The sequence below is a fragment of the Mandrillus leucophaeus genome, unplaced genomic scaffold, assembly GCF_000951045.1.
Source record: "Mandrillus leucophaeus isolate KB7577 unplaced genomic scaffold, Mleu.le_1.0 Scaffold584, whole genome shotgun sequence".
Lineage (NCBI taxonomy): Eukaryota > Metazoa > Chordata > Mammalia > Primates > Cercopithecidae > Mandrillus > Mandrillus leucophaeus.
Window position 1 is genome coordinate 198,938 of NW_012106297.1, and position 16,054 is coordinate 214,991.

General features: G+C 34.4%; 1 protein-coding gene across 1 annotated transcript in view; it reads left to right on the forward strand.

Moving 5' to 3' along the window:
• The window catches only part of HMCN1 (hemicentin 1), a gene marked incomplete at its 5' end in the record, with an annotated part of 290,930 nt that overhangs the window by 181,645 nt on the left and 93,231 nt on the right, over positions 1 to 16,054 (forward strand). Inside the window, 10 exons of the mRNA XM_011999163.1 lie at positions 1,136 to 1,249; positions 4,209 to 4,396; positions 5,900 to 5,996; positions 9,256 to 9,417; positions 10,216 to 10,329; positions 10,442 to 10,644; positions 10,931 to 11,012; positions 11,147 to 11,278; positions 11,626 to 11,775; positions 13,786 to 13,945. Of these exons, the coding sequence (XP_011854553.1) occupies positions 1,136 to 1,249; positions 4,209 to 4,396; positions 5,900 to 5,996; positions 9,256 to 9,417; positions 10,216 to 10,329; positions 10,442 to 10,644; positions 10,931 to 11,012; positions 11,147 to 11,278; positions 11,626 to 11,775; positions 13,786 to 13,945 (1,402 nt within the window). The remainder of the gene's footprint in view (positions 1 to 1,135; positions 1,250 to 4,208; positions 4,397 to 5,899; positions 5,997 to 9,255; positions 9,418 to 10,215; positions 10,330 to 10,441; positions 10,645 to 10,930; positions 11,013 to 11,146; positions 11,279 to 11,625; positions 11,776 to 13,785; positions 13,946 to 16,054) is intronic.

A 16,054-nucleotide genomic window follows, 5' to 3' on the forward strand; every position in this document is an offset into this window, starting at 1 on the left:
TTTACAGATCACTACTACTCAGTTTATTAAATGCACCTAACATAAATAGGGAAGAATATTAGTTTCAAATATTTAAATTATTACCTGGTTTATTGATAGCAAAGATGTTTAAACTGTTATGGAGTAATATTTTCAAGGCTTCTATTTAATTTTAACAAGCATTCAAATATACAGGGCTTGTCAAAATTCATCAGATTGTACACTTTAGGTCAGTGCATTAAGTAATTGAATGTAAATTTGACCTCAATTAAATAAAAGATATCCTGAAAATAAAAATGAAAAGAGACTAAGTAGACATGGCAACTCTAATATGTGATTCTAAATTAGATCTGGGTTTGGGCAAAATGGCTGTAAAAAACATTATTGCAACAATAATGAAATATGATTATGGACTGTGGATTCAATAGTAGTTTTGATTTTAAATTTTCTGTTTTTAATCGTAACACGGTTATATAAGGGATTACCCTTGTTGTTATGAAATACGGATTTATGAGTATTTTAGGGGTGAAAGGGCACCATGTCTCCAACTTACTCTTGAATGGTTCAGAAAAAGATTATATACATATGACAGAGAGAGATAAAGCAAATGGAGTGAAATATAAATAATTAGTGAACATGAGTAAAAGTCTTTACATAATTATTGCAACTTTTCTCTAAATTTGAAATTATGTCTACATGACGTTTAAAAATACACAGCTATCCTCATAAGAACGTATGTAAAATAGTACACTTTATACTTTTACATCTTTGGATATTGCTTTCTCAAACAAGTACTTGCAGCAAATGGTGTAAACTTATATTAAAAGTGTTCAAAACAATAAAAGCAAGAAGTTACTACATAGTAACATTGCCTAGGAAACGTGATGAAGCACATAGAGTAGCAGTCTCCCTTCTAGGAAAATCTACATGAGCTATTCATTTCTCAGGAGATCCGATTCATATGTTGGGTCACTTTTTAATAATGCAGTGTTTGTTATAAAAGTGGTATCTGAGATTAAAACTGAACCATTGGATGAAACAGGAACCTTGAAAGAAAATGTAAGGCAGTCATTAGACCAGAAAATTTGTATCTTTGTTTATGGCTTGTGTTCACTCTAAGATTAGAGAAGTAAACATAGTGGGATATTATTTTCAGGAGGGCGAGTGTTGCAGATTCCTCGGGCTAAAGTAGAAGATGCTGGGAGATACACATGTGTGGCTGTTAATGAGGCTGGAGAAGATTCCCTTCAGTATGATGTCCGTGTACTCGGTGAGTTTTTCTTTTGTTTATTGTTCATTCTTTTACTGAAAAGTATTTTTGAGGAACTAATGTTTGCAGGATGTTACACTAAGCACTTTGAGACTATAAAGATAACCAGAAACTGATAGTTCTCCGAAGGAGGTAATTATCTTCTACATATTGACAGCACATTAGTCAGGACTCTTGAAGTATTAAGAAACAAACTGACTTAAATGAAAAAAAAAAAAAAAAGAATTAATAGACTTATGAATCAGAAAAGCCCCAAAACAGAGCTGGCTACAGTCATGTCTGACTTCTGTCGTTCAAAAGAGGTCAACAGACTTTACCTGTCTCTTGACTCTGCTTTTCTTTATTCATGTCACCCTTAGGGAGGGGGATCCCCTTGGATAGCAAGGTGGCCTCTAGCAGCTCTAGGCTTGCATCCTGCTAGTTCCACATTCAAATGAAAGGTTTTTCTCCTAGTATTTACAACTGAAGCCCTAGAATTGAATTTCCATGGTTTTCATTGGCCAAGTGTGAATCACTTATCCATCCAGAGCCAATTACAGAGAGCAAGAGGTTGCAATGTTCTGATTGATAAGGTATAGTTCATGTGTTCATCCTTGAACCAGATCACCATCTGAATACATGAACAGAGAGTTGAAGAAGTATTGTTCCTGTAAGGGAAAAGATAAGTGACATAACAGTTAACATAGATTTTAAAGTTCATGAGAGAGTTACAAAGAAAAGAGAGGAGATGACAATTAAAAATCAGTGCTGACGATGTCAAGGACACTGAAGGAGTATCTTGGACCACCTGGCTTAACTTGACCTTGTCAGATTCACAACTATGCCATATGTCCTGCTTGGGGTCAGCTTCCAGCCCCAGCTCTAGTTGTGTTTAGCAGCTCTCTCAGCAGCAGCTTTCTCACACTAGCTCTCTTACACTGTCCGCCTTTATCTTGGCTTTTTGCTCCACCTCTGTGGCTCCTCTCAGCAGCCAGCTCCCATGCATAGCTGTATGGCTGGCCTGCAAGGCCAGCTCTCTCTTGCAGTATTAGCAGCTTAACTCTTTCTCTCTGGGGATGAGCTGGTTCCTGCCTGCCTTAAAGGAGCCTGGCTCTCCCTTACAGTGGTCAGTAGTCTGTCTCTCTCTGGGCGCATGCAAGCCATGTCAAGCCATGCTATGCCATGCCAAACCGAGCCCCGAGCACAGTGCCACAGGGCAGCTATACCTTCTATAGACAATAGTGGCTCAGAGCCAAGTATGAACTTACACAAACACTTGTATAACAAGTGGAGGTGTGTGCCTGCACATCAATCCCGCTGTGTCATGCAGGCCTGGATGTCTGCCTCCACCTATTCCTTGACCAAACACATCCATGTACCTTACAGACCTAAATTTGGAAAGAGTTTAATTTAGGGTGAGTAGAAGGAGCTGATAATATAGGTAGGGAAACACTGCGATTCAGTGAAATTGAAATGAAACTATGGGATTGGATGGTCAAGGGTAGATGTTCATGCCTCAGGCTGTTATTTTCAATTAGGAAGTTAGCGAACAAGTTGGAGATGAGTTTAGAAGGTAGAACAAAGAAAGAACAACTAACTGACCCCCAAATTCTGAATTAGGGCTGTTTCATGTTCTGCTGCTCACCTCCTAGGTGCATGGACGGCCACTGAGAACAATTCTGAGTGGTATAACCCAACTGGTAGGGTGTGGCAGCTGGAGCAGGTGGAAGCAAAGAGCTGAGGTGGGGGCCTCTGCATGTCAGTGCCTGAATCTCCTAGCCCTCCTAATGCTTCAGCTCTTGATTAGTTTTCTTGATGTTGGGTAGTGATAGTCTCATTTAATCTAAAACTCAAGTTTATTATTTATTAATCTGCAGTTCAAATTATATATTTTACATTATCTGAAGCATAGTAAAATCAATCATGTAGCTTTGAATGTGAAAGTATGCATTCAAAATAACATTAAAATTCTATTATGTGCTTTGTGGCATTGAGTATTTTCTTTACAGACTTTCAGTTTAGTTGTTGGAAACCCAGATACCATAAGATAGCATCTACATCAAACTTGCAGTCTTTACTGATTGCTAAAGATAAGGCATATTTTTAAAGTGGGAGAAAAATAACCAAGCTTTCAAAACAAAAATGATTATTTATTTTAAAAATCAATTTCTACTTTTACCAAGGCAGTCAACATGTGTCCCTAGTTCATTTAACATTTTCATTTTTGAAATTCTATGGGTAACATGATTTTTCATAACTAATGTGTAGCTGGATTATACAGTATTATTTTAAGCAAGAATGAACACATGTAGAAAAATCTAGAGTGAGACTTCTCAAACTTTAGCATACATAAAGATCACCTGGAAAGCTTGTTAAGACACAGATTTATTGGCCCTTCCTCAGAGATGCCTATTGAAGTTAGTTGGCGCCCAAGAATTTGCATTTTTAATCAAACTCCCAGGTGATGCTGATGCTGATACCACCAGTGCTGAAGCTGGGAAACACACTTTGAATCGCCCAGGCAATTCCATTCCAAATAAGGCCAAATCTGAACATTTCAAATACACTTTAAAGGGTATAATTTATCTGTCCCCTCTGGATAACCATATAGACTTAAATATCTATTTACACAGATGCTTCTTATATGTATGGTTGAAAACCCAGAAGGTGTAGTGGGAGGGGCTGAGAGAGAAGTAAAAGATATATTGGAGAAGAATTGAGATTGAGCTAAATGGGAATGATACTATCTGAGGGATTAGTCTAGCATAAGTGAAGAGAGGGAAGAGAATAAAGTCAAATTCAAATACTGTTTTCACCACCCCAATTTATTAGTATAAAATGTTACCTGGGGATCATGGTTTCTCCTTCAAGTTTTGCTTCTCTATTATTATACCAAACTTTTTAAAGCTGTCAGAAAATTAGAATAATTTAGAAAAGACTGTTGCCCATTTTTTATCCCTTTGTTACAATCCTTTGTTAGTGCCACCAATTATCAAGGGAGCAAATAGTGATCTCCCTGCAGAGGTCACCGTGCTGGTGAACAAGAGTGCACTGATGGAGTGTTTATCCAGTGGCAGCCCAGCGCCAAGGAATTCCTGGCAGAAAGATGGACAGCCCTTGCTAGAAGATGACCATCATAAATTTCTATCTAATGGACGAATTCTGCAGGTAAAAGTAAAGATCTAATTTTAAAAAGAGCTATTTGACTTTGCATTTTATAATAATTGTTTTTGACTTTTAAAAATAATGTTATTAGCTTATAAATATTATATTTGTAAAAATAACCAACCATCAAAGGTATATGAAATAAAATTCTTCCTCCTCATTCTATTCCCACTACCAGAGATTACCACCATTAATAGTTTTGTGTGGCTTTTTCCAGAAATGTTCTACACACACACACACACACACACACACACACACACACACCTCAATTGACTACAATATGGTCTCAATTGACTACAAAATGACTACAATATGATAAAAATTGTATTATAAACAAATCATTATTGCAATCCTTTCCATTATATATTTCAGGTGGTAAAATTCTAAATGGTAGAAAGTTCCCTATAGATTTAAATTTGTATATAGGCAAAATGTTGATAATAGTAAAATTTATGAAGATCACATAAATATCCTGGATTGTCATTTACCAATGGTGTGTCCATATTCTTCTTTTCACATGTCCTGAAAGAAAGGCACTTATAGAAATAATACCAGTTCTTTTGTTAGGATACAATCTGACAAATTACTTTTGAGCAAAATAAATACTATTCTGTTGGCTCAAGAATCCAAGCATAACCATCAGTGTACCCAACATAGGACATATCTCATGGAATTCCTTATTCAAAAGAGAATGAGGTTTATTACCTATAGATAACCTTAAATTTTCAAAGTATCTTCTAAATATTGTGACTGTTTCCATGTGATAATCATATAGCCTCTACCAAATGCTTCAATGGTTCTGTGTCCAAGTCCAAAAGATATATAGATGGATAGAAATTTCTATGTAATATAATGAAGAAAACATAATTGTTATATTAGCTGCATAAAACAAACCACTCCAAAACTTAATGACTTGAAACAATAAGCATTTATTTAGCTCACAAGCCGGCTGGTTTGCTAGATGATTCTTCCGGATGTGGCCTTGGCTGACTTTGCACACATATCTGGGACCTCAGTTGCAGTAAACTGTGATGATTCCTCCTGTGATCTCCACCCTCCAGCAGGCTAACCCTGACTTCCTCACATGGTGCTGGAAGGGTTCCAAAAGAGTAAGCAAAAGTGAATAGGCCTCAGTTTTGAAATGACTGTCACTTCCATCACGTTCTGTTGACCAAAACCAGTCATAAGACCAACAAATTCTACTTCCTGATGGGAGGGTGTCAAAGTCACAATGCCAGAGGCAGAGAGAGGGAAATGGGAGAATAATTTGGGACATTTTTTCTAGTCAATATCCCACAAATATGTATAGAATTTTTCCTGATTAGAAATCTTAGTAAATATTTATTTGATTTACCTAATAAAAGCTAGCATCGGCACTAGTATGTACAACACTTTTTTCTATCTGGTATTAAGTAGAAATAATATATATTATTCTAAAAAAATAGGAAAATATGACAAGTTGCTTTATTCAAAATTTCATTTGGAATTTCTTCATTTTTCCCTTAGATTCTGAATACTCAAATAATAGATATCGGCAGGTATGTGTGTGTTGCTGAGAACACAGCTGGGAGTGCCAAAAAATATTTTAACCTCAATGTTAATGGTAAGAACTCAGTTCCAAAACCATCTGTTAGGGTATGCCTGGAAAAGCAGAAAATTTCTGTTTTAGATTATGTAGGCTTATTTTGTATTTTTTAACTTACACAATGTGAGGAGCCTGTACTCACTCAATCCCCTCTCTTCTTTCTTTCCATGATGGCTAGTATGATTTATAAAGTATAAAACTTCCAGGAAGACAGTTTTTATATTACTTCAGTCTCTCAAGAGAAAATAATTACTCCTGCATATTTGAAAGGAAAAACAGAATTTAAAATATTAATGATTACAAGTTTATAAAGTTAGAAGCAAATACAGGTCTTCTACTCATAAAAATGTATCCACTAGTCCTGATTGGGACTGGTTTCTGTCCTTAAGTGCAGAATTCATGTTGAGCTATGTCCTCTAGTAACTAACATACTCCCTGGAGAAGAAAAAGTCACTTTGTGGAGTTAAATAATTCCTTTAAAACTACTAGCACACCTAAATGATTCATCAGACTCTTTTAAATACATGCTAGACACTCCATAAATACCTTTTTTTTTTGCTAAAAAACAAAGTAGTTGAATATCTACTGCAAAAGAGTAGTTTTTATTTTGTGAGATGCTGGTGCTTCCAGAATATTAAATTGGAAATGGTGAATAATCATTATAAAAGATCTCCTTTACATAGGTAATACACACATAATATTCCAGCTCATTTTGGAAGTAACTGAAATTTGAAATGTCACAAAAAATTTCTGCCTTCAAAAGGACTTTTATGTAGCATGATAAATATTCTTCTTTGGTGTGATATGTAGTGAGTATTGGTATCTAGCAGTATTTGGTGTTTGTGTAACAGATATTTGAAACACTTTTATCTTTTTAATTCCAGTACTTAGCACAGTGAGTAACACACTGTAGATACTTAATAAGTGTCTTTGAAGTTTTTTGAATGAATAATCTAACCAGAGTAGGAACACATGTGTTATGAATTCTCAGGAAGAATGAATTAAACAAACAGAATCATTGTGAAAGCACACATTCTAATCTGTAAAGTGCAGTAAATATTGGAAAGCAAAATACTGATTGGTTTTCCTGATTGCTCAAGGCAAAATTCATTTTTTCTTCTCTATGACAAAAAAGCATCTTGTAAATACCCCAATTGTAGCAGTTCCATATGTTGCCTTGTGTTATCTTCATATATCTGTATCTTTGCCTCTATCCCATAACTTTATTGTAAGTGCTCTAGGCAGATGGTCATATCTTACTTATCTTGGTCTCCGTAAACCTAGAATGGTGTCTATAGTTGTGGTAGTTGCTAACTAAATGTTTTCTGCATGTTTAGTATATATTTTTCATAATCGTTGTCTTTTTGCAATGTGCAGTAGAAACACCTGAAGTGGGACAGTGACTTGTGAGGAAGTAATCACTAGTGTTTTACTACTAAGGATTGGAGTTCAGGAATGTGTTTCTTCTTTTACCAGTTAATGATGTTTTCAGTTCCTGACGGCAATCAGGAACTCATTATTTAAATATTGGAAAATTCATTTGAGGGGAAATAACGTAAATTATTTTCATGCAAAACAATACTATTTGTTATCTCCCTCTACAACTATGCTTGCTTCCTTTGTACTCCTTCAGTCTGTTGGTATCTTAGGTTTTAGCTCTTTTCACTCTCTCATAGCCAGCTTAATTTTTGTGGAACAGCGTTTCAATCACTTCTCTTAGCCCATGGCTTCTCATCACTCTTGCTCAGGAAAAGCTCAAATCTGCATATAACAACAAGGACAACAAACTGACTGCTTGAAACCTGCCAGGTGCTGTGCCAAATGTTTTATATAGGTTATTTCACTTCATTATCTCAGTAACCATATGTGCTCAGTAACCATTTTATGCCTCCCTTGGAGGTGAAAAAGGCGAACGAGGCTCAATGAGATTAAGTAACATACTCAAAGTTACACAGCTAGCAAATGCTGCACCAGGATTTTAATGCAGGCAGTTTTATTCCATAAGTTTTATACCTGCTTCTCTCTAATGCCTCTCACTAAATTCCACATCTGTACGCTACCTGCACTTAGGTAGCTCACCACGGCTGAAGGAAATCTTGAAGTCAGGAATATTGATGTCATTGTAAATTCATAGTACCAGCTTGAACTGAGCTCTCCATGCTGATTGCGACTTGTCCTTTTGTCTCTACACTATAGTGATTCTCTTAAACCTTCACGCCCTCCTCAAAAATATCAAGTGGCCACTGTCTTGGTCTGCTTAGGCTGCTTTAACAAGACCAGACACTGTGTAGCTTAAAGAACAGAAATTCATTTTCTCAAAGTTCTGGTGGCCAGAAAGTCCACAATCAAGGTACTGACAGGGTTCGGTGTCTGGAGAAGGCTCTCCACCTGGCTTGCAGACACCTGCTGTGTCTTCACGTGGCCTCACATAGCCTTTCTTCTGAGCATGCTTGGTGAGAGACAGCCAGTTCTCTGGTGGCTCTTCTTAAAGGACACTAATCCTAAGGAATCATTTGACTTTAATTGCTTCCTTAAAGGCCTCACTTTCAAATACAGCCACACTGGGACTTAGGGCTGCAACATATGAATTTGCCGGGACAGAAACAGTTAGTTCATAACAGCCCCCTCTCACTTTCTCTCAGTAAATATTAACACTTTCACCTTCTCTTTTGCAGGGAAAAGAGAAAGCATATTCTAGAAATCCACCTCAAATTCCTACCATCAAATTAAGAGTACGGACCACACCTGTTCCTGCCATTTCTTTCTTCCTTCTTGTTAAGATAAGAGAAATGCATTGCTCTACCTTCCAAAGGCCAAGGTCTAACCTGACTCTAGATCCCTGCCCCATTATCTCCTAAAAAAAACCCACCATATCCTCCTGTCTCTTTAATACTGAAATTCTCACTATTATCTCCTTCTCTACAGCACTTAAGTAAAAATAAAATATTACAAGATTATTCAAATATACTTAATAAAAAGCACATTAGGTCTCCTTTGTACATTGACAAAATTATCTTAGCAATTGTCAACTATGTTTTACAAATAAAATGCAGAGTAATTCGGTCTGAAAATTCTGGTACTCTCTTTCAATTGGGAAGAATGAACTCCAGCGTGAGTTTGATGAAGTCATTAGGGAATTCTAAGACAGCCAGCTAGATAATGAATAGAATCATTAACTCAGTCCTTTAGCAGAATACAGTGGTTGGATTTATATTTAGTAAATGGGAATATATGTTGATAACACCTGCTTTCACTTTTAATACATTTACTATTATAGTTCCTCCAAGTGTCATTGGTCCTAAATCTGAAAATCTTACTGTCGTGGTGAACAATTTCATCTCTTTGACCTGTGAGGTATCTGGTTTTCCACCTCCTGACCTCAGCTGGCTCAAGAATGAACAGCCCATCAAGCTGAACACAAATGCTCTCATTGTGCCTGGTAAGGAACTTCTTATTATAAAGTAGGCAAAATTTTCTCATCTTTATTTTAATACAAATGGCATTTCAAATTAGTCTCTTTCCAAACTTTTTTCGTGCTTCATTTATTTATTCACAGTAAATGCCTCCCTTTGTCCATTTGGGGTCATTAAGGTAAGATTGTGTAGACTTCTCTGATTTTAGTGGGAATGTACAAATAACAAAGTCTTCTTCAAGAAATGATACAATTTAGAAAGAGAGCAGCTTTGAATGGCCTAGTAATACCAAGTGGTAGATGGCAAATAGTACTTTCATTGGATACATCTGCTGGTTGTTTTAAATCAATCCTAAAGTTCCTTAAGGATAGATGATAGACTAGACCAGATAGATAAATAGATAGATAGATGGATAGATAGATAGATAGATAGATAGATAGATAGATAGATAGATAGATAGATAGATAGATAGGAAGGACACCTCGGCATTGTGGGAAATTTAAACCTAGAAAACACTTCTTAACATATTTTGACCACAGTGCAATTACTGTTTGCTCACCAGAGCCTGTATCCAACAGTTTTACTGTCCATGTTTGGATGCTGGAGAGAAAAATTCTATGAATCTCTTCCTGTATAAGGAACTATGTGAATAATAAAGGAAAGATCAAAGAAAACTGATCCAATTATTTTATTTTAAATAGGAAGGCTTCTCTATAAATTTTACTCTAAGGGGAAGGATATATGTTGCTATTTATCTGATTGATAAAATAGTTGTTAGAACAACCTGTATACCACCCTACAATTTGCATTCTATTTGCCTACAGGTGGTCGAACTCTACAAATTATTCGGGCCAAGGTATCAGATGGTGGTGAATACACTTGTATAGCTATCAATCAAGCTGGCGAAAGCAAGAAGAAGTTTTCTCTGACTGTTTATGGTTTGTTTTTACTCTCTTCATAAAATTGTTTTATTTTAAAACTAGTATTCAGTATTTTCTATCTGAGCACCTTAATGAAAAAAAAAAAAATCCTTCTGTTTTCTTCCCTCAGTGCCCCCGAGCATTAAAGACCATGACAGTGAATCTCTTTCTGTAGTTAATGTAAGAGAGGGAACTTCTGTGCCTTTGGAGTGCGAGTCGAATGCTGTCCCACCTCCAGTCATCACTTGGTATAAGAATGGGCAGATGATAACAGAGTCTACTCATGTGGAGATTTTAGCCGATGGACAAATGCTACACATTAAGAAAGCTGAGGTGCATCTTTTATTCTTGTTTGAGTGTCATGAATCCTTGGTGGGGCGGTGGAAAAGATGCTTGGAAGTTGCACATTCCCTTTTACTACAGTGAAAAATGATTTTCATTTAAAAAAATACATAGCGAATACCATTGACTATTTTTATAAAAAATAGCAAGATTGCAGAAGGCAATAGAACTGGGGCACTGAGCATACAGATGACTGATGATTTAATCTAAACGCAAACAGTATGATTGGTCATCTATAACTTAATGGAGCACATACAATAGTATCTTTTTCTTTTAGGTATCTGACACAGGCCAGTATGTATGTAGAGCTATAAATGTAGCAGGACGGGATGATAAAAATTTCCACCTCAATGTATATGGTGAGCATTTGCCTCTAATACAACTCTTTTTCCCCCAGACATGCAAATGAAAAAAAGTGTTCCAAATTAGCTTAATGAGGACAAATAATTTTCTTCTGTTTTTTGTTGTTGTTGTCGTCGTTGTTTTTTTACAGTGCCACCCAGTATTGAAGGACCTGAAAGAGAAGTGATTGTGGAGACAATCAGCAATCCTGTGACGTTAACATGTGATGCCACTGGGATCCCACCTCCCACGATAGCATGGTTAAAGAACCACAAGCACATAGGTAAGTCAACCATGCATTTTGTGTGTGTGTTTTTTTTCTTTTACTCTTAATTCACTAGACTTTAAAAATAGCACATTTTAAGTACCATGCTCATAGGGGTGTTTAGTTCAAGAAGCCTAATGCACTGAAATACAAATTTACAAAATAGATTCATTGTAAAATGATTAGTCATTTTATAAAGAATTTTTTTCTTTTTTTAAAAAGACTCATTTAAAATGAAAGTACACTCGGAGAACTTTTAAGAAATACATTTATCACATAAAGCAAGACATTTTATCATGAATTTTAGAGATCTTGCAGTTTAAAGGTTTTTTAAATGTTTTATTGTGCTTTATTTCTACCTCTAGAAAATTCTGACTCACTAGAAGTTCATATTTTGTCTGGAGGTAGCAAACTCCAGATTGCCCGGTCCCAGCGTTCAGATAGTGGAAACTATACATGTATTGCTTCAAATATGGAGGGAAGAGCCCAGAAATATTACTTTCTTTCAATTCAAGGTATGTATTGTCCACTGTGATCTATCTTCAATTTCTTTGTTATTCCATTTATAGTACAAAATCTACATTTAAAGGGATCAGTAGTAATTGATTCAACATATCTTTAGATCATCAAAAACTATCATCAGTTTTCTGTCTTGTATTTACCAGTAGATTCTGTTTTCAGGGAAATGGACATAAATGTGGAAAAAAGAATAGTGGAAATTTGGTAATCTCTACTTTTTCCAATTTTCCATTTCCACTTCCATTATTATCTTTCTATAGTATATATTCTATGGAGTTATACTTATTTTAAACTGGTATAATTTCTTTTGATGCTAAGCTTATAGATCTGTTCTCGTTGGTATAGATAAGATTTAATTCACAAAGAAGTTGTACTATGATCTGACCACAGGTAAATTAGGTAAATTTTAATGAACGATGAATCTTATACTATTTTAAGATGATAATAAGGAGCAGTTCATCAAATATTTAATTAATGCCTACTATGTTCCAACATAGTATTAAGCATTTCAGGGACAAGTTGTTTTCTTTTGATTTTCAGTAAACCTCTGATTATTACATTTGGCTCAGTATTGAAACTGAAATGAAAGTCTAACTTGAAACTAAGTTGAAATACTTTTTCTTCCAGTCTTATTAGGGAAATAATTTCTCATAAATTATGAATTCTATTATGAATATTATGTAACTGTTGTGTGCTCTGCTAAAGATAACTCCAAAAAAATACAATTAGAAGAATTAATTTCACAGCTATCAGTAGGTCTTTCTGTGATGATTAGTGATGCTTTGGGATTTCAGAAGCTAAAGGAAAAACAGCTAGTCAGAGATTCAGTATCAGAAGTTGCATATTTAATTATGTTTAATGCATTAATAATAACAGATGCTAATCATGAGATATGTGGTAGAACTAAACATTTTACCAGATTTTTATATACTTTATTATGTCTTAGAACTAGAAATAATATATGTATATAGGACCGAGTCCAGTGCTTGTCATATATTAGATACTCATTGTAGGATGTCTCTTATTACTAATGTTCTTATTGACTCAACTTCTTTAGTACTCTAGATTCTGCAAATGTGGTATAATTATTATTTTCTGAATGACTAAAATTAGATTTATAGAGATTATTCAGTGATGTGCTGGTAAATGTTTAAGAATTGTCTCTCCAGACAAAAAGATTATGATTTGTAGCCAATTGTTTGCCAGTGTCCATGGTATAAATATTCCCACCATGATCTAATATACACAAGATTTCAACCTGCCAAAGGGATGTTACTGAACACAGAGTGGGGAAAACATGTACAAAATTGGCTTTGTGACCTGGTGTGAACTACTTTCTGCACATCACTATGATCATATAGAATAGGAATTCAAATATGTTTCTATCTGATACCATTGACAGTATTTTTATTACACAATATTTCTCAGTGAAATCAAAGTGAAAACCAAAGATGGCTAGAAAAAGAGAATAGAAACTATTGGCTCTTCAGAACTACAATAAACCTATCCATTTTTCAGAATAAGTAATAATTAAATTCAATAATGAAGAAAGAAATAACCAACTTAGATACTTTCCTCAGACCTTTATGCCAAGGTTTTATAAGACAGAGTCTATAAGTCTAGTGAATTAAGAGCAAAAGAAAAACACACAAAAAAATGCATGGCTGCCTTACCTATGTGCTTGTGGTTCTTTAACTGTACTATCCATTGAGGATTTAATCTAAGAGTGATTTAATTTGGCCAGAAGGGGTGATCATGAGGTAGCTCTATCACTAGCCTCTATGACTAAATAATTACATCAACTTACAAATGCACCAGAAATATTGAAGAGTTCCTTTATCTTCATCATTTAAAAGTAATTCATGAAGATAACAATAGTTTGATCTTGAACCATAATCTACAAAGAATATGAACTAGAAATGGTATATTGTTTTATGATTCTGTTATATTTATTAGAATTTATATCCTGTGTCTTGTTAATGAAATTCCTAATTATTTCTCCAAAGTTCCTCCAAGTGTTGCTGGTGCTGAAATTCCAAGTGATGTCAGTGTCCTTCTAGGAGAAAATGTTGAGCTGGTCTGCAATGCAAATGGCATTCCTACTCCACTTATTCAATGGCTTAAAGATGGAAAGCCCGTAGCTAGTGGTGAAACAGAAAGAATCCGGTATGTTTAAAAATAACCTTTCCATTATAAATTGTAAGGCCTTCTACAATGCTTTATGCTTCAAATTTCACATGAATAATAATACCAAATTCCATCCCATTGGAACTTAGCTATCATTTTATTCACAACAAAACAGAAAACTTTTGAGAACTGGACGTAGACATTCTCCTTAGAGAATCACTCAGAATTGTGTATGTTTCTTATCCGTTAACTCTGTAATGTTAATTAACTCATTAACTTTGACTAACTTTAATTAACTCATTAACTGTAATGTTAACTGTTGCTGATTTTGTTCTTGTAATTTCAGAATGGTTATACTAAAGCCCATGCCATAAAAATAATTAGTTCTTTCCTGCAAATGCCAAACCAACCTTATCTCACAAATGATTCATCAATAATTCTAGATATGATTTTGTATGCTGAAACAACCAAACTGTGTACATGCTATACTAATTGGCTCCTTTTGAGAAAAGATACAATAATGTCATAACTGTTATAGTGGTTTGTTCAGATGCCATTTTCAGCTGACACTTGTTACCCATGCAACAAACCACATAGACTTGGACATGCTATCCCGATTGGCTCATTTTGAGAAAATATATGATAATGTCATAACTCTCATAATGGTTTGTTCAAATCCCATTTTCAGCTGGCACTTGTTACCCATGCCACAAACCACATAGAGATGGAATAATAATGTGGTAAGGGCCTCCTCCTACTTTCAACAACAAATTCCTTTGGAAGGACAATCTGGAATTTGATATTGTACTAGATTACTTCATCACAAAATCCCATTACCTACACCAGATTAATTATATGCATAAGTAGGCACTAACTACATGTATTGTAGACTTTAACATTTTGGACCAATATGTAAATTTAAGGGTTTGGAGTATATTTTCTGGTCAATAAATTGAATATATATAATTTAAAGAGATAAATGTTATTTTCTTTGTATTCATTGTGTATTAAAATTTCTAGTCTTTTAGAGGATACATTTTAACTTTTATTTCTCTGGTGTGAACATTTTTGAGTAAATAACAAGTATTTAATTATTTTGTTAAATCAGCTGGTATTTGCCATATTTCAGACCAAGTACATATTCGATGGCATCTAAAGATTTTATAAGGGATATAAAGATAAGATCTTTTATATATGGATATCTTTTATATAAGATAGTATTTGTAGCTAGGAATTTGGAGTCTATCATTCCTTCTCCTACATTAACATTCTAAATGTACTTATTCTTATATCTTTATTATTCATTCATTTCATATGTATAGATTTGTAGGTAGAACAGTTTGTCAATCAACTACAATAGTTTTTCCAAAGTCAGTGTACTACTTTTTTTGATCACAGCAACTTGTTTTTTGCTTATTAATTTAATTAAACTCATGCAATTAAAAAAAATTTATTTTGGGAAAAAAACCACAACTATATCCCAGATAATAATATAGCTCTCAATAAACATTTAATAACAAGATATAATAGAAATGGAGCTTTTACTTTTGACACAGGGTGATCCTAATGAAATCACTATCATACAACTGTAGATGGCAATTTAATCTCTACCAAAAACACAGGAAATTTTGATTTTGAATTAATGGTGTGTGAAGACAACCAATAATGAAATAACCTTAGCTCAGAGATCTTTAATGATCTCATTGTATATTTATTTTTTACTATTATGTAATTCAAAAGAAAAGCTTTATTTAGCAATTTGTAGAAAAAATGTTTGCAAAATATAACCACATATATTGTTGTCACAATTTAAATGATCCTGTTCTGTTTTTATTAAGGTATTGTTTATAACTAGATTTTTATGTGTAATTTTTTCAGTTTCTCATTGTAACAGTCTTCAACTTTCATGCCTGAATTTTGTATAACATGAATTCGAATCTTATTTTGATAACTAAGAATACAGTATTCTAGCTCTGAGAAAAACATGTCTTTGCCTGTGATTTGAATAGAGAAGTATTCCTGATTTTGTTCATTTCCTTTTTTTCTCATAAGGAAGTGGTGGATATGAGACTCACTACTGTAGAATTTCAGTTGTTTGCTTGAATTTTCCATCACTTTCAGTAACTGATTTTTAATAGGCTTTCATGT